The 19,152-nt window shown below is 41.7% G+C and overlaps 1 protein-coding gene across 2 annotated transcripts in view; it reads right to left on the reverse strand.

The window, feature by feature from the left end:
- Nucleotides 1-17,391, reverse strand: part of LOC135549935 (F-actin-uncapping protein LRRC16A-like) — a 29,110-nt gene extending 11,719 nt beyond the window's left edge. Inside the window, exons 1-23 of one of the 2 annotated variants that reach the window (XM_064980334.1) lie at nucleotides 17,063-17,391; nucleotides 15,742-15,839; nucleotides 13,623-13,673; nucleotides 9,322-9,381; nucleotides 9,105-9,226; nucleotides 8,658-8,755; nucleotides 8,491-8,561; nucleotides 8,162-8,235; nucleotides 7,989-8,064; nucleotides 6,232-6,320; nucleotides 5,542-5,636; nucleotides 5,249-5,335; nucleotides 5,062-5,165; nucleotides 4,730-4,807; nucleotides 2,174-2,250; nucleotides 1,895-1,999; nucleotides 1,502-1,571; nucleotides 1,168-1,249; nucleotides 983-1,082; nucleotides 798-852; nucleotides 524-696; nucleotides 340-408; nucleotides 108-201 (exon numbers count right to left, since the gene is read on the reverse strand). In XM_064980334.1, coding sequence (XP_064836406.1) covers nucleotides 108-201; nucleotides 340-408; nucleotides 524-696; nucleotides 798-852; nucleotides 983-1,082; nucleotides 1,168-1,249; nucleotides 1,502-1,571; nucleotides 1,895-1,999; nucleotides 2,174-2,250; nucleotides 4,730-4,807; nucleotides 5,062-5,165; nucleotides 5,249-5,335; nucleotides 5,542-5,636; nucleotides 6,232-6,320; nucleotides 7,989-8,064; nucleotides 8,162-8,235; nucleotides 8,491-8,561; nucleotides 8,658-8,755; nucleotides 9,105-9,226; nucleotides 9,322-9,381; nucleotides 13,623-13,673; nucleotides 15,742-15,839; nucleotides 17,063-17,102 — 1,968 coding nt within the window. In that variant the 5' untranslated portion in view covers nucleotides 17,103-17,391. Of the gene's footprint in view, nucleotides 1-107; nucleotides 202-339; nucleotides 409-523; nucleotides 697-797; nucleotides 853-982; nucleotides 1,083-1,167; nucleotides 1,250-1,501; nucleotides 1,572-1,894; nucleotides 2,000-2,173; nucleotides 2,251-4,729; nucleotides 4,808-5,061; nucleotides 5,166-5,248; nucleotides 5,336-5,541; nucleotides 5,637-6,231; nucleotides 6,321-7,988; nucleotides 8,065-8,161; nucleotides 8,236-8,490; nucleotides 8,562-8,657; nucleotides 8,756-9,104; nucleotides 9,227-9,321; nucleotides 9,382-13,622; nucleotides 13,674-15,741; nucleotides 15,840-17,062 lie in introns of those variants that run through there. The other variant, XM_064980335.1, reaches the window with a different exon arrangement.
- Between the last annotated feature and the right edge of the window lie 1,761 nt (nucleotides 17,392-19,152).

Below are 19,152 nucleotides of genomic sequence, written 5' to 3' on the forward strand. Positions count from 1 at the left end.
ACCATTTTTGCATTTAACACTGCTATTGATGCCTTCTTATCAATGACAATTGACATCAATTCTGTTATGAGTTCATATCCACCATGCAGACAAATGTGAACTTTGACCTTTAGTAGGGCGTCCTCTGTTTTCTCAGGGCTGGCTTTGAGGGCCTGGGCAGCATCGATGATGGGGATAGGCATGAAGCGAATGGTGTGGTTCCTGAAAGAAAGAGAGGGTAACAGTACTGTATATGTAACTAAGTGTATGCCTACTCATATATCCTAACCAAAATATCCATAGGAAGATGTGCAGGGGAGTATAAATAAATATAAAATTGTGACACACAGCGATACATACTTTTCTAAAGCAGCTGCCACATCCTGGAGGCCTTGTAGGCTGACATTGTTTTTGTCCCACATAACTGTCCTGTACAAAACGCATAGATGACAAAGAATATAATGTAGTAGAATCCATATTATGCAGTATTGGAACTTGGCACAGTTGACCCTTGTGGACCTCTTCTTGAGCCTTGACCTCTTACCGGAGCTTGGTGTTGATCTGTAGGGCCTTGGCCAGCATCTTGGCCCCCATGTCTCCCATGCCGTTGCCACTGATGTCCACCCGGATCAGGCTGGTGTTGCTGCCCAGAGCGTTCAGCACGATGGACAGATCTCCCTTCAGCTTGGAGTCGGCCAGGGAGAGGGACGTCAGGGGCTAAGTGACAAAGAGGTTAGTTGAACGATGGTAATGAATGGTTAAGACACATTTTTACGCTAAGCTGTTATGGCTAAGTGTCACCATAAGAGTCAACTCACAGATTCTTCCTCCTGTATCATGTGCACCAGGTTGTCCAAGACTTGAGACAAATTTCTGCGGGAAGACATGCATACTTCGTTACATTCCAGACAGAGAGGACAATACAAAACAGGAGGATATTAAGTGACAGGCTAATTAAAATTAAAATAAAAAAATCAAATTCCAAGGTAATTAAGTCTCGTACTTGGATTTGATGTTATTGAAGTTCTTGCCCAGTGAGAGGTGGCGGATAGAGCGATTTTTGGCCAGCCACACCAAGAGAGTGGTCAGGTCTGAATCCAAACCTGAGCATCACATTTAACACAATATCAAGTAAAAAAATCAAGGTACATTCACAATCAATGTACATAGTGTCTACTCAGGCCTCACCGTTGTCTGAGATGTCCAGGCTGGAGATGTTGGGAATCTCAGCTATGCAGCCCTCCAGAATCTGAGAGCCTCCAGATCTTAGCTGAAGTAACACAAACAAAACATTAAGAGAAAGGATAGCAAGTGTATTTTGGTGATGTATTTGATTGTCATTCAGGGTACACAAGTAAATAAAGCTAAGTAATTAAAATTCAGAATATGCAGAGCCTCAGCCCAAATAATAAAGGGGTGTCAAGACAACATTTAATTTTAGAGTAGACTTCCCCTTTAATTTCTCCCTCGGGAGATTCAGGTAACTGTGCCAGGGCCAAGGCCCAGTAGTTCAGCCTCTTACCTCAGAGCTGCTGAGATCCAGTGATACTTCACTGAGATTAGGATTGCAACCAAGACCTAGTAAAAGTGCTCTGAAGAGAAAGAAACTAATTCAAACTCAACGGTTTATTTTCTATTCAGTTAAATCATCAAAGCAGACTGAAGTATGCAGGAATTAAATAATTGGTGTGATTAGATTGCTTTCTTGTTCACTGCAACTTTAAGTAATGTTCCATACTACTTACTTTAACGTAAAAACATTTAAAAAGCCAAATAACTATGACATCCTGTCTAAAATATACATCACTAACCATTTATAGACATGCTCATTTTCTCCAGGAATATTCTCCAGTTTTCTAGATCATATTTTCATTCTTGGTGTAATACAGTTAAATGGAGCAGACTGCAAGCTCACTTGAGTGCCTCCAGGGGGAGCTTGGTTCCAGACAGGTTTACACTGCTCAGCGCCAGAGCAGTGCCAAAGAACTGCTTGAAGGAATGCGGGACATCTTTACTTCTCCTGTGGGTTAAAAAGAAGGCCAACACACTTGGGTTATTTGTTCTGAAGTTCTCAGGTGTTCTCACTTTGACAAACTGAGCAGTATACGACACATGGACATAGAAGACAACAGCAACTATTGAGTGACAGGCTTATTTTAGCATAAGCAACTGATTCTGTTGTTGTATGGCTCACCTGTGAGAGAAAACGCTCTTCGACATGTTGAGCACTGAGAGGTGCTTGAGAGAACCTCGTAGAAGTGAAGTGCAGACCTGGAAGACAGGTGTTGAACATCTGAACAACATGGACTAGTCAAGTGACATTTATCCAAGCTCACAGTCTAGGGAACTACAGACAATATTTTACTAAATGGACTGGCCATTTGCATAGCAACAAATATAACAACAAGATCCATAAATATAACTATAAGTGATATCAAAAGCAGACAGCACTCTACTTATAAACAGTGCTCACATGATATCCAAATATGACATGTTCACTGTCATTGCATACTATAATTTTTTGTTGTACTTTTTGTCTCCAATTTTGTGATATCCAATTGGTAGTTACAGTCTTGACTCATTGCTGCAACTCCCGTATGGACTCGGGAGAGGCAGAGGTCAAAAGCCATGAGTCTTGCGAAACACGACCCTGCCAAGCCGCACTGCTTCTTGACACACTACTCGCTTAACCCGGAAGCCAGTCGCACCAATGTGTCGGAGGAAAAACTGTACAACTGGCAAACATAGTCAGCATGCATGCACCCGTCCACCACAAGGAGTCGCTAGACCGCGATGGGACAAGGACATACCGGCCAGCCAAACCCTCCCCTAACCCGGACTGGACCAATTGTGCGCCGCCTCATGGGTCTCCCGGTCGCAGTCAGCTTGCGACACAGCCTGGGATCAGACCCAGGTCTGTAGTGATGCCTCAAGTACTGCGACACAGTGCCTTAGACCACTGCGGCACTCGGGAGGCCAATTGCATATTATTACAATTAAACTAATCTACTTAATATAGATTATTGATTCGGTTTAGAATAGCTACAGTGGGGCAAAAAAGTATTTAGTCAGCCACCAATTGTGCAAGTTCTCCCACTTAAAAAGATGAGGCTTGTAATTTTCATCATAGGTACACTTCAACTATGACAGACAAAATGAGGAAAAACAATCCAGAAAATCACATTGTAGGATTTTTAATGAATTTATTTGCAAATTTTGGTGGAAAATAAGTATTTGGTCACCTACAAACAAGAAAGATTTCTGGCTCTCAAAGACCTGTAACAACTTCTTTAAGAGGCTCCTCTGTCCTCCACTCGTTACCTGTATTAATGGCACCTGTTTGAACTTGTTATCAGTATAAAAGACACCTGTCCACAACCTCAAACAGTTACACTCCAAACTCCACTATGGCCAAGACCAAAGAGCTGTCAAAGGACACCAGAAACAAAATTGTAGACTTGCACCAGGCTGGGAAGACTGAATCTGCAATAGGTAAGCAGCTTGGTTTGAAGAAATCCACTGTGGGAGCAATTATTAGGAAATGGAAGACATACAAGACCACTGATAATCTCCCTCGATCTGGGGCTCCACGCAAGATCTCACCCCGTGGGGTCAAAATGATCACAAGAACGGTGAGCAAAAATCCCAGAACCACACGGGGGGACCTAGTGAATGACCTGCAGAGAGCTGGGACTAAAGTAACAAAGCCTACCATCAGTAACACACTACGCCGCCAGGGACTCAAATCCTGCCGTGTCAGACGTGTCCCCCTGCTTAAGCCAGTACATGTCCAGGCCCGTCTGAAGTTTGCTAGAGAGCATTTGGATGATCCAGAAGAAGATTGGGAGAATGTCATACGGTCAGATGAAACCAGAATATTACTTTTTGGTAAAAACTCAACTCGTCGTGTTTGGAGGACAAAGAATGCTGAGTTGCATCCAAAGAACACCATACCCACTATGAAGCATGGGGGTGGAAACATCATGCTTTGGGGCTGTTTTTCTGCAAAGGGACCAGGACGACTAATCTGTGTAAAGGAAAGAATGAATGGGGCCATGTATCGTGAGATTTTGAGTGAAAACCTCCTTCCATCAGCAAGGGCATTGAATATGAAACGTGGCTGGGTCTTTCAGCATGACAATGATCCCAAACACACCGCCCGGGCAACAAAGGAATGGCTTCGTAAGAAGCATTTCAAGGTCCTGGAGTGGCCTAGCCAGTCTCCAGATCTCAACTCCATAGAAAATCTTTGGAGGGAGCTGAAAGTCCATGTTTCCCAGCAACACCCCCAAAACATCACTGCTCTAGAGGAGATCTGCATGGAGGAATGGGCCATAATACCAGCAACAGTGGGTGAAAACCTTGTAACCTTGTAAAGACTTACAGAAAACGTTTGACCTCTGTCATTGCCAACAAAGAGTATATAACAAAGTCTTGAGATAAGTATTTGGTCAATAACAAGTTTATTTTCCACAATAATTTGCAAATAAATTCATTAGAAATCCTACAATGTGATTTTCTGGATTTGTTTTTCTCATTTTGTCTGTCATAGTTGAAGTGTACCTATGATGAAAATTACAGGCCTCTCATCTTTTTAAGTGGGAGAACTTGCACAATTGGTGGCTGACTAAATACTTTTTTGCCCCACTGTATGTAATGTGCCCATAAAAAGGGTTAAAGTCCAATTGCCAATCATTGCCTAACTATAGCAGTGTGAATTATTTTTAGGATTGGATGGGGGTTCACTTACTTGGTCCAGACAGCAGTCACTGCTGGACAGATCCAGAGTTACTAGACTGTTATGTTGACCCAGGAAATTGTACAGATTCTGTGAAAAGAGTCAGAGAAATTATGAAGAAAACAACAAAACACTGAGTACAATGAAGGGGGAACCATTTCTGTGGCCTGTGTGAAACATATGAAAGCCAGGACAGAACATTTATGCTTTTGATTATGTTGCCAATACAACACTAACCTAAGATCAGTTCTGCACTCCCTCCCCTTATGATTAAGATTAGGCTTTGTGGAGTATTAGCTGATCCTTGATCTGTGCTAGCAACTTCTACCAGGAGATGTACATACTGAGAGGTCGTCTCCTCGGAGTGAGTTCCCACAGAGGTCCAGGTGTGTGAGGGTAGTGGGGACAGCAGGGTTGGCACTCAGCGCCTGGGCCAGACTGTTAACCCCTGACAACACATACACAGGAAGTTCAGAGGAAATGACATAACACATGATATTTGTCAAGGAAATTGGTTAGGGATTTCAATACCTTTTTGCGATATGGAGGTCTTTGAAAGGTTCAAATGCTTGAGACCCATTGGGAGTTTGGCAAGCTGTGCACTGAGAGCAGATATGCCTAGAAAAAAATGTAGTGCATTACAAACTTATGAACAGACTTAAACCTTTCATAAACTTAAAGCTTTGAGATACACATTTGGCCATTGATCCATGCCAACGTAGGACAGAATAATAGAAGCTAGAATTCTAGATCTGTGCAGCTTCCTATATATCTAAATCATTGAATATCATGATAAAAAAATGAAAGCAGGGAGTTTGTTGTACCCTTGTCTTCCAGGGAGTTGTTTGTAAGGTTGAGGGTGTGAAGTGCAGAGGCAGGGTTGCAGGTCAGAGCGTTGGCTAGCTTCTGCACGAAATCACTGAAAATATCAAGAAAATACACAGCTCTACATAATCTCAAAAACATTCCTTACCCCAGGATACCGGTGCCTATCTGGGAGAATAAAGAAAAACAACATGTTTACGTTTCGGCATGAATCGCCTTCATCAGAGCCTAATGTTTGTTTGTCCCGTCAATAAATCTATCAGATTGACGCAGAAACAGAGTGCTCTTTGTTCTTCCGGATAGTCACCAGTTGAAGTATCCAGGGGTAAGGAATGTTTTGGGGATTTTCAAGTCCCTCAGTCGAGCACCCAATTCCCCCTTTTTCGTTTGGGCTGAAGCTCAATTGGGTACACTTTTTCCCACAGCTCTACATAAGTTCTCTCAGTATTTTCTACATGAAGTATATTTCTGATAATAGTGAGTCATGTATTCAACTAGTGTGTGAGCTTGCTCCCTTAGCTTCCCACTGAACAGCATGCATGGAAGGTGGCTGCGTTCGAGAGCATGATTCATTCTGAAACTGTGTGTGCATTTTGTGTTTGCACCCGCATCTGTGTGTGTGTGTGTGTGTGTGTGTGTATGGGATAAAATCAAGCCAGTAGAGCTTATTACCAGTGCTTAGTGCTCACCTTCTGAGACCTGCATTCTCTAAAACCAGCTCCTCTAAGCGACTGGAGCGGGACACAACTCGCAGAATTTGTTCACACACATCTGTGGACTGCAAGCAAACACTTCAGTGTGAATAGTAACAAGCTCAGGCTTGTGTAAACACATGCATTAACTTACTGTACAAAAACGTAAAACCTTTAAAATGCATAAACACACAAGAACGCAAATGCAAACACACACAAGGACACATTCACCAAAACACACACAGTGTGCGAGCAAACACACACCTCCTATGACTAAGTATCAGCAGCAGTCACACCATCCCTGACTAATAAGCGCTTGTTGACATCTCATCCGCATGCCTCCTCTCTGCCTGCCACCACCAGAACACACACTCCTTTATACACACACAGCTGTCCTCTTCCTGCTGTGGACAGTGTCCCCTTTACAATTGCGTGTTCAGCCACTCTCAGAGGACAGTGGAAGTTATATAATAAATAATTATTATTATAATAAGCACTTAATGAAAGTCTTACAATGCATTTTAACTGCATCCTAAATTAGTGCTGAGCCATTGGTGTTTGAGGTAATTTCGGCATGATTATTAAACATTTAGGGTTTTCGATTTCAATCATTTTTTAAACAAATGCACTACAGTCTGCTTTATGTGGGTTGAATGCTGTAACACACAATAAAACAATTGATAAAAGTCCCATGATGGTAGTGACTGCCCATTACTGCTTACCACTTATTAACCAACATTTATCACTTTAATAAAATATTTAATTTGTTGTATATATTACATTTGTTTTATTTGATGACTTATTTAATTCCAAGTCATCATCTCATCTCTATGCTGTCTGACAAAATCCCTATTTTAGTAGTTCTTCAAAAACAGAAAAAAACATGCAACATGTAAAGTGTTGGTCACATGTTTCATGAGCTGAAATAAAAAAGATCCATAAAAGATGCACAACATGTTCAATATGCACCAAAAGCTTAGTTCATTCACATTTGTGCAAAATTTGTTTACATCCTTGTTCGTGTGCATTTCTCCTTTGCCAAGATAATCCATCCACCTGACAGGCATGGCATACCAAGAAGCTGATTAAACAGCATGGTCATTGCACAGGTTGCACCATCTGCTGGGGAGAATAAAAGGCCACTCTAAAATGTGCAGTTTTGACACTTTTATGACTGCTGAATACAAACTATCAAATCACTGAGATAGAGATCCCTTGTGAAGCAACCATTTCTCCGTTTCTTCTCCCTCTCCATGTCTACCCCATACTAACCTAACATAGCAGGCGTAAAAGAAACCCCAAACAACCCCACACAGACCAGAGTAGTTAATTATGACGTTTTCTGTGGGAAACTACCTAGAATATTGGCCTGTTAAAAACTACAACTCCCTTCTACATCGCACAGTTCGGGCTTGATCTGATTTATCTCTAGAGAAACTTTGGAAGAAAAAAAACAGAACAAAATGGAATTCAAATAATTGAACCGACGTTGGTCAATTAGTTTTTAAAAATTATATTAACTGAAATTTCAGTTAATCGCCCAGCACTAATCATAATGCATATACCTTCAGTACAGGCTTAATGTAAAGTGTTCACAATTTATTTAACTTCCACCTCGCTTCAAGAGTGGCATGATGCTTGTTTCTCCAATTTATTTACCTATGTTGAACTATACGATGGCAAATAGTTTTTCCCTTCATAAGTGTAACAGAAAATGGAAAATGGTCACCAGCACGGTTCAGAATGAAATGTACCAGTTTGTAGTCCTTTGTGGAGAGCTTTGTGAACCATTGGTTATACTCCAGGACCACAATGATGGCCACCAAATCTCTGGAGGAGAAGTAAATAGCATTGATTATCAAAAACAGAATGGTATAAAAGACATGGTTGTTCACGCTGTGTGTACATTTGACAGCAGTGAAGTTACCGGTTATCAAGATGTACGAAATCCTGCAGGTTCAGTTCCCTGGTGTCCTGGGTCTGATAGATTGTGTCCACATCCTGTTGGGCAACATGGAGAGACGTGACCAAGATGGGAATAACTCAAACAACGGCAAAATTTGCACTGATATAACCCACAGGATGTCAAGCCAGGTCAGTATACATGCATTTCAAGAAATACAATGTTAGAAACGTTAGCACAGATGCCCATCTACATGAACAGAATATTCAGGCTACTGGACCTCCATAAATTGTCCCCGTTCCACTATGATCAATTAGCAATAGTAAATGAAATGGAAAGAGAAATCTACTAACCCACTGCACCTCCTCTCTGAATGGCAGACTCAGCTGGTCACAGAGACACCAGTACATGTGGGAGAAACCACCTAGGAGAGAATGAGAGAGGTGAATACAGAAAGTCAACTGTTACAGTTGGGATTTTTGTGAAATATGTATTATATTATATTATATTATAACGTTACCACACGGCCCTAGGTCTGTGGTGGCCTGGTCCTCCCAGAGAGACTGTAGGGCGGCCATCCTCTCAGGAGGCTTCAGGGTCAACTTCTTCATCGCCTTCCTTTCACAGTGCAGGGGACACACCACAAACGGTCACTTTACCATGTCGACTTCTGTCACTATCATGTCAGCCCAGAGGACAAAACACACACTGTCACTTTAGCAGGTCGGACATGAGTAAAGTGAGAGTGGGTGACAGTCCGACTGAGGACGTGAATGAGCACGCAAGCGAGTGAATGAGCACGCGAGTGAATGAGCACGCAAGTGAATGAGCACGCAAGCGAGTGAATGAGCACGCAAGCGAGTGAATGAGTGACTCACTAATGTAAGTGCTTGTATGGGTAAAAGAATAATGAAGTGACAATAAAGAAAGTAAAAAAAGAGAGCGTGACAAAGTAGAGGGGACCTACGCTGGAGAGAGGCCTGGACAGATTCTGTGTAGACAGCTCCCAATGTGGGCCACCACCTCATCCACATCCTCCACAGAGCCAAGCTTCAGGGACAGCTGGCCTCGGTCATACTCCAACAACAACTGTAGGGGGAGCAACACAGTGTCAACTGATACTGTCTGTAACATGTTTGGTTTCAACAGAAGTTGTTTAATGTTTAAAGCCAGGACTATCTTACCTGAGTGGGCTTGTTACTAATGATCCCCTGTATATCTAGGTAATTGAAGGTCTGTTCAATCTGAAACCACACAACAACAAAAATCTGTACTATACTCTAAAAATGAAAAAGGTATGGAATCAAAATGTTGGAAAACACATTGATAAAATCAAAAACATGTGAAGCACACATGTCCACTTTCTCTTTCACAGCTATAAAAGGCCAACACACACACAAAAAAGAGACAAAGTCATAAAGACACTGAGATAGACAACATTATCAAAAGTATGTGGACATTCATTCCAAAAGCATGACCATTAATATAGAGTTGGCCCCCCCTTTGCTTCTATAACAGACTCCACTCTTCTTGGAAGGTTTTCCACTAGATGTTGGAACAATGGAAGCAAGTCTCCGCAGCATTTAGCCACAAGAGCATTACTGAGGTCGGGCACTGATGTTGGGTGATTAGGCCTGGCTCACAGTCAGTGTTCAAATTCATCCCAAAGAGGTTCGATGGCGTTGAGGTCAGGGCTCTGTGCAGGCCAGTCAAGTTCTTCTACACTGATCTCGACAAACCATTTCTGCATGGACCTCGGCTTCGTGCACGGGGGCATTGTCATGCTGAAACAGGAAAAGGCGTTCCCCAAGCTGTTGCTACAAAGTTGGAAGCACAGAATCGTCTAGAATGTATTTTATGCTGTAGCATTAAGATTTTCCTTCACTGGAACTAGGTGGCCTACTCCGAACCATGAAAAGCAGCCCAGACCATTATTTCTCCCCCACCAAACTTTACAGTTGGCACTATGCATTGGGGCAGATTCTCCTGGCATCCGCCAAACCCAGATTCGTCCGTCAGACTGCCAGATGGCGAAGCATGATTCATCACTCCAGAGAACACGTTCCCACTGCTCCAGAGTCCAATGGCGGCGAGCATTACACCACTCCAGCCATCGCCTGGCATTGCGCATGGTGATCCTCGGCCTTGGAAACCCATTTCATGAAGCTCCCGACGAACAGTTCTTGTGCAGATGTTGCTTCCAGAGGCAGTTTGGAACTCATCCTAGGACGGTGCCATGCTAAAAGTCACAGAGCACTTCAGTAAGGATATTCTACTGACAATGTTTGTCTATGGAGATTGCATGGCTGTGTGCTCAATTTTGTACACATCAGCAATGGGTGTGGCTGAAACAGCCAAATCCAATAATTTGAAAGGGTGTCCACAAACCTTTGTATATATAGTGTAGATGGACAAACCCCAATACAGCCCCCCACCCACTCACCCACAACTGGCAGGATGACAGGGGAGAGAGAGAGAGGAGGTCAAACTAATCCAGAGCTGCTATCTTTCTGACGCTAGAGGCCCAGGCTGAAGGAGGAAAGAAAAACCTCCCCCTCCAGCTGTTAAATCCCTCCAGTGTCTTTGCTCGGCACACAAAACTCCAAGGGCAAGATTTTACTCCCAGGACAAACTGAGCCTCTGTCATACACCGAGCGTATAATAATCCAAACACCATCATAAAATGACTTCTTTCAAGGATACAGGAAAACTAAATGCTAAAACTTTAGCCTGCAGCTATAATACTTTATGTATAACTTATAATAAGCATGTAGCCTAGTGTTACCAAAAATCACCTCAGGGGTTTCACCTTTCCAGATGTTACGAGTAGAAGACTAAAATACACCCGAAAGAGGAATTAGCATGAATACTTGTAGGGCTCTGCAAATAGTGTAACTTTAATTTGTTTTTAAGTGCATGGGTTTTAATGACTAGTAATTGAAGAAGTAGCTTCAGAAAGTATTCACACCCCTTGACTTTTTCCACATTTTGTTGTTACACTGCTTGAATTGAAAATGGATTACATTTAGATTTGTCAATGGCCTACACACACACTACCACATAATGTTTTCAGCGAAATTGTGTTTTTAGAAATTGTTACAAATGAATTAAAAATCAAAAGCTGAAATGTCTTGAGTCAGTAAGTATTCAACCCTTTTGTTATGGCAAGCCTAAATAAGTTCAGGAGTAAACATTTGCTCAACTAGTCACATAAGATGCATGGACTCACAGTGTGCAATAAGTGTTTTACAAGATTTTTGAATGACTACATCATCTCTGTACTCCATGCATACAGATAATTAATTCTAAGGTCCCTCAGTCAAGCAGTGAATTTCAAACACAGATTCAACCACAAAGACCAGGGAGCTTTTCCAATTCCTCAAAGAAGAGCACCTATTGGTAGATTGGTTAAAAAAATATAAACAATTAAAAGCCTACATTGAATATCTCTTTGAGCATGGTGAGGGTATTAATTACACTTAGGATGGTATATCAATACACCCAGTCTCTACAAAGATACAGTCGTCCTTCCAAACTCAGTTGCCCGGGAGGAAGGACACCGCTCTGGGATTTCACCATGAGGCCAATGATGACTTAAAAACAGAGTTTAAGAGCTGTAATATATGAGAAAACTGAGAATGGATCACAACATTGATCACAACTAACCTAATTGACATAGTGAAAAGAAAGATGTCTGTACAGCAATGGTCTCCAAAAAAATAAAAAACAATGATAAAGCCTTGCGTTCCCATGCCTACTGCTGTTGGCGGTAGGTGCACCCGATTCATCTGCCCTGCACGACAGATAGAAGTGTTCCAATTTTTAACCATTTCATGTGTCTGAATGGTCTTCCCAGGGGGCACGGAGAGCAAATAAAGTGCACCATCAGCCTACCGCTGGCCAATGGGATGGCTCAGATCACTGTGTCTGCAATAACGTAGCAGGCGTAAAATAAAGCTATAGCAAAGTTGATGCTGTTCATCAGAGTAACAACATGAATTTGTGCATGAGGCAGAAATAAAGCGGGGAGACTCGAGTTGCCATCAGCTGGAAGACGATGTCCCTTTTTGGTCAGCGAAGGAAAGGGATCGGCGAGACGTTGAGAGGCGGACCCTCAGTTGTCATCGACAAGCATACCCAGGGAGTTTTTTTAACAATAAAAATAAACTGAGATGAGAGCTAAGCACAGGCAAAATTCAAGAGGAAATCCTGGTTCAGTCTGCTTTCCAACAGACACTGGGAGACAAATTCATCTTTCAGCAGGTCAATAACAGTACTTCTTACCAAGATGACATGGACTGTTCCTGAGTGGCCTAGTTACAGTTTGGATTTCAACTGGCTTGAAAATCTACGGCAAGACTTGAAAATGGCTGTCTAGCAATGATCAACAAGTAACTTCACAGAGCTTAAAGAATTATTTAAGAATCATGTGCAAATATTGTACAATCCAGTTGTGCAAATATTGTACAATCCAGTTGTGCAAAGCTCTTAGACTTACCCAGAAAGACTCACAGCTGTAATTGCTGCCAAAGGTGATTCTAACATGTGTTGACTCAGGGGTTTGAATACTTATCAAATCAAGATAATGAATTTCTGAAAAATAAAACACAAATTTTAGAATTGTTCATCCACTTTCACTTTTGATATATTTTGTGTATATCGTTGACAAAACTATTTTAATCCCACTTTGTACACAACAAAATTTGGGAAAAGTCAAGGGGTGTGAATACTTTCTGAAGGCACTGTATTTGTAATTAATCACATTCATGAAATGCACAGTCCAAAGATTGCAGTTACTGGTATTCGTTAACCAGTATATTTCCGCCTGGCACAAGTGAGCAGGTCCCACCATATGCCATGACATCTGATATGTTTACCCACAATGCAGCTGTGAACACAGCCTGTGGGAAAGAAAAACAGTCTATGCTTTCTGAAAAACCTAAAACCTTAAAGGGAGAGAGTCAAAAAAATTCAACAGAAATAGGGGAGAGATCTGCAGAGACTTGCTCCTTGGGCCAGCAACTGTACCAGAGAGAATTCCAGAAACACTCCTCCAAAACAAGCAGGAGCACGCTTGGAGATAGACTAACCAAACATTCCCAAGGAGGACCATCATGGATGACTGGGGGCGGGAGGAAGACAGTCAGTCTAATTGAGGTATCCTCAATTCATCCAGACAGAAGTCACCCCACTCACTATGTGTCGTAATGGAGTGAATTCCCTGTCTGTCATCATTACGTAGTACATAAAAGGGAGTTGCAGCGATTTCAACTTTACAAGAACTTAAATGGCCTTGAGTAATATTGATGTTAACTTCCGTAGCACTATGCACAAATGTAGCACACTAGTAAACTAATGTTTAAGCTTCTGTGGGACGCAGCTATTTGAGACATAGGAAGATCAGGATATACAGTAACACACATTCAAACACTCACATGTGCATGTACGCCGTCTCACCTCGCACACACGGCACACTTCTCCTTACCTTGGCAGGGACCCTTGCAGTAAGCAGAAAGACCCGATGGGATGCCAAAGCCTGTAGGAGAGCGAGACAGATCAGAGACGTACAGTTGTTGACTTCTGTTACAACTAGAACTGGACAGAGTTACAGTACTAAGCCTTTCCACCAGCGGTTTGCAGCTGTTATTGTCTAGAAGAAATTTAAATATCAACTGTAGAGCCAAGTGAAAGAGACCTAGAGTTGGGACACACGTAAAGAACATGGTCTCTTGTTTTTACTATAGATTCTGTGTGTTAAACCTTTCTATTCTTAAAGACACTGGAGCAAACTCAATTGAAATCACACTGTGGTAGCTAACTCATTTCTAGAGACATGCAAAAGTATCATGCTACAGGTGAATACACAGTTATAGTCAAGAGGAGAAAGAGAGAACTGTCTGTGGATCAGATAGCTGTGGTATGTGGGTTTTTGGAGTGAAGTAACACAAGGCCAAATATGAGCATTGAGAGTGGCTTAGTGAGCCAATGGCTGGGTGTGAGGCAGGAGACCCCGCCCCTCTCTGCTCTGGACAACCTTTTTCAGATTTGTATTTTATTTTCAAGTATCACAGGTGTAAAAGGGGGGAGGGGTATTGCATGTTCACACACACACACTAATCATGCACACGTAGACACATACATTTCACAATCCCATAATAATTCTTACAGGTAAGACCCACTTATCCATTGTGTCTTAAAAAATAAAGACAGCTCAACCCAATTTTGACCACTGAGTTTGGCGGATGAATTTACAATCCCAATTCTCGCAAGGCCTAGGAATGTGCCAATGTGGTGGGCGGTGTTAATCAGTGTCTGATGCGCTCAGTCACCTGTGGGGAAGTGCTGTGTCAAGTCAAGACAGGAGACAGTGAACATACATGCCACCAAATTGTAGAACTTTACAAAGAAAATAAGCACCCAGAGCCTACACCGTGTCCAATAGGCCCCCAGAACCAACAATGTGCCCATTTTACACTGAACTCTATGGAAGGACAACTTTCCAAAAATGATATGCCTTCAAATGTGAAAATGGCATAGTTTCATGAGTTGAGGATGTGTATTTAGAGTAACAAGTCAGTTATATCCTCATTATACTATGTGTTTACAATCAGTTGCCAACATTTGTCCTTTTTATGAACTAGGAAACACATAGGCGTTTCAGAGTATCTCCCAAAGCTAGTCAGCTGCACATGTTCTACAATTAAAACAGAACCTTGTTCTTGTCTTTTTACTCTTGAGGGTGGTACAGCAAACATTAGCATGCCAAGAGCATCCAAGAAGCTTAGTTTTTTAAATCCACACACACTGTTATACGTTGTCTGCTGAGTAATATTCCACACACACACACAGGGTTTAGAGACATGCAGTTACATGAAACAAGATAGGCCCATATCCAATAATAGGCCTACTCCCACACCACTTTATCCATTGTTCTTCCTCTTACACAATAATACACTGATACTGAGGACGCAAATGTCTTTTGAAAGTTGGGTCTGATGCTTTTCATGTCTTTTCTGGCCCACGGCTTAGAGGAAAGGGTTAAAGGATGATGAAGTTGCTAAGTATGAGGTGAGACTGAATAGTGTCTATACAGGGCTGTGTTCATTAGGGCATGCAATGGAAAACCTTTTACAACGGAAAATGAAAAAGAGTGTTTCTTATTCTGTAAATGTTCTTGGGTATTTTGAAAGGTGCAAATAAAATGTATTAGTCTGTTTTCTTCCATTCGATGCCTAATGGCCCAGGGCTTAGGGATAAAGAAGATCAGCTTGCAACACCTTATAAAGAATTTAGTTTGGAAAGAGGCCGACGGGTCTCTGGTCTTCCTTGGGTTTGATGGAGGCAACTGATATTCCAATTGAAACACAATAAGTTTTGGCGCTCTTTTGAAAGTGCTCTGAAGTTGCTAACAAAAATTAGACAGTTGTGGAGGCTCATCCTGTAACATTTAAAATTACAAACACTGGGTTGCTCAGAATGACAAGATGATGTTCTCCTACATAGAAGGGTTGTGTTGTGTCTGCATATTTAACGCTACATTTAGAGAACTGCACAATGAGAAACCAATTATAATGGGAGCCTAGAATGCAGGCCTGATGTCTTACCAGAACTCGGTTCTCCAGTTTGTCACCTTTGACCTCCAGTTTCAACCTCTTCTTCAGGGTGAGCTTGATCTTCCTTCCCACGGCATCTCTCAGACTCTCTAGGAGGAACAAATTGGAAGATTGATACAATCACGCTATCGTTTCCTCTACTGCATGTAGGCTTATTGGAGGCCTTTACAAAATCCTAAATAACTCATGCTTGGCCTGGGAAACCATTAATAACAGAAGCAGAAATGCTTTTTGATAGGAAATAAAACCCAACTTAGGATTCACTTTGCCTGCATTGAGCTGTTTTTAACAGATGTATCAACAGTGGACCTAAGGCCAGTTTTGTAACCACTACTCAAAAAGAAACTCATAAGTATTGAAAATACCACAGTCCATAGACAGTGGGTTTCCCCCAGGCCATATGGTAGTGGTTTCCCCCAGGCCATATGGTAGTGCTAGGGAGGTTAGCAATTCAACATTTGTGCACTTTCTTCTCCCATGGAATAGCAGTCAGAGTCATTTTATTGCTTAATTTTGTACCAAACACAGCTTTAACCAGCGTCTGCCTCTTACAGGTTTCATGATTCCGTTGTCAATTTTATATTAAAAAGGGAAGCCAGATGCCAACCAGGAAACCAGCTGAGGGAGGGACTGATCTGTTTAGGTGAGGCACCTCAAATTTTTTGTAGTCTTGTTTTTCTTCAGGGAATCCTGGCAAGAGTGGGGGAAACTCTGGATTACATCACTCTCTGGACATGAGGTCATCAACTCAGATCAGAACATTTACAGACAGGGAGATTTCCAAACATGGCCCAGACTGCCAATTTTGGACATCTATTTATGCATCCACAGTTCTCTGAAACTAATGTCTGAAAACAGTTTTTGCAGTTGTTTTCATGATGGTTCCATAACTTGATCAGTGTCCATTCTCAAAAGAAAAATGTAACATTTTGAAAGAACTGTGAGGAAAACTGAGAAAGAAATATCATATGGCTGTCTGTGCTTGTTGTATGTCCTGTGCTTTGCGTAGTATGACAATGGTTTATCCATACATTGGTCTATCCTAGAGGAGGCATGTGTCATCCCAATGGTATCATCACACTCTGGGGGAATTTCTCAAGAGAAGAGAACAGCAGCTCCATTTCTTCTCTCCAACTTTGTGTACAAATGTATGTGGCAATCAGGTGGAGCTCGAAACTTTGAGAAACAGCTGACATATCATGTTTATCCCCCCCATAGTCGTTGAGCAATTTAAAATAAACATGTTCAATGCAAGAGTAGTAACGTTCATTTTAGGCCAAATAAATTACATTAATGTTAAAAAGTTTCTTACCCAGCAACTCCTTAGGAATATCGGTATCTTCTTCAGACATGTTTAAGAATTAGGAGAGTTATGTGCAGTTAAAAAAAAGCACAAAGACTAAGCACGACATGGATTAAAGTGTAAAGTTATCCACCGATGAGTAGCCGAGTCCAGTTTCTTGAGTACCTGGGGTCGTTTTGCTTACTTTCTCCATTCATCCTCGAGTGCGTCAGAGCAATGTACCTTTTGGAGCTCAAGAGCCGAAATTAACGAATACAATGACATGAGAAAAATTGAAGACAACGTTATGCTTGGACTAGCCTACTCTGCGAGTCTGTTGCCAAAAAAATAATCACATACTTTCAGTAAACTCGTGAATGATCCCTCCCTCCTCAACAAAAGGTGGGCTACTCACCGAAGTCAAGTAGGGAAAATGTGACACCTGGTGGCAGGGCCCGCCCGCTCATTAGGCAGGAGGCGGCTGCCTATCACCGCAGATTGACGAGTGCGGCATTTTCTGAGCTACTGTCCAAGGCGCACCTCCAACAACACAAAACCTCACATAATACTGCCCCAAAACAATGACAATTTCTCTCTCAACCATTGGCATATGGGCTTTTTAGGTGACTGCTGATTCCGCCCTGTGATAAGCTTTGTCAAAGGCAGGGATGCAAGATATTTATCTTGTCCATTCCCAGCGCGCTTTTCCAGGGTGATGTTGGAGAGATGAATCGCAGCGGCACTCCACCAACATTCTGTAAAAAAAAAATCCTCCAAAATAAATCGTGTAGTAGAAATGTGTGGCATTTTCTGTAGCATACACGCTGGATATAAAATGTATGACAGTGATGATACGTTTTACACTTAATGAGATGGAACGTTTTTACATCGTGCATATTTCTCCGATCAAATAGCCTCACCTAAATGGCGCCCAATCAAATACAAAATGCGTTGTCATGTTATTAACAAACCAAATATCCTAAAAATAGGACAGGTCAAAGTAAAGTGGAAAATATATAATAGTCAATCAGGCTACAAGTGCTATCCATGAGCTTAATCCGGTGGGCTAAATTGTCATGATCAGTGTTTCAAGTTTGTATCCTGATCATAACGAAAAATAAAATACTTCTGCATTTCCCGCTGTGTAAATGCATTGCAAATAGGCTCAGGATAACTCCTGATAAAGTTGGGTAGCTGATATTCTGAGTTTAAATAGACAAATGTATTAATTACAGAAATCAGGACTAATAAATCCAATGCAACAGCAAGTGTTAAAAGCAGTGGGCCTACCACATTTTTTTTTTTAACTAGGCATGTCAGTAAAGAACAAATTCTTATTTACAATGATGGCCTACCCCAGACTACACTGGGCGGTGCTCTATGGGACTCCCAATCACAGCCAGATGTGATACAGCATGGAATCAAACCAGGGACTGTAGTGATGCCTCTTGCACACATGGATGGGCATTCATAAAGTAACATTTCAGGTGACACTGTAGGCTATACTTCAGTAAACACGGGACGACACTGATGCCTTTTGGACATGTTTTTTTGGTGCAGACGTCTATGTTTGTTCAGATTTTGACCGGTCTGGACCAGCCTTGATTTGGCCAAAACATAGATGTCTAGAAATGTAGTTTCAACTTTAATTCAGAGCCTAAAATGAACCTGATTTCAACGTCTGGAAAATATGTCTTTTAGATGTCTTTTCAACGTCATTTTGCTTACTGGGTCTTCTAGATAGCCTCTAATTGGGAATCATAAAAAAAAAACATAGAAAAAACAACCTAGAACCCCACGTAGAAAATATAAACTAGACTAACCCCCCAGTCACGCTCTGACCTACTCCAGCATAGAAAATAAAGGCTCTCTATGGTCAGGACGTGACAAGAAAATACACTTCCATAGTGTATCTAAATGAAGGTCCTTGGGGGATTCCATGCCAGCGTAGCCCGAATATATATTTTTATATCTCAGATTGTTCTCTCAATTCTCACATAGAAACTTCATTAGGAGGAAGGATGTTTGACATGCTTTTTACCTTTGTATCACAAACCATTTTTGAGAAAATCATGATAAACGCTGACCCTCAACATTCCCTGTTCACCAATGACTGCATG

Source organism: Oncorhynchus masou, chromosome 12 (genome assembly GCF_036934945.1).
Source record: "Oncorhynchus masou masou isolate Uvic2021 chromosome 12, UVic_Omas_1.1, whole genome shotgun sequence".
In the NCBI taxonomy this organism is placed as follows: Eukaryota; Metazoa; Chordata; class Actinopteri; order Salmoniformes; family Salmonidae; genus Oncorhynchus; species Oncorhynchus masou.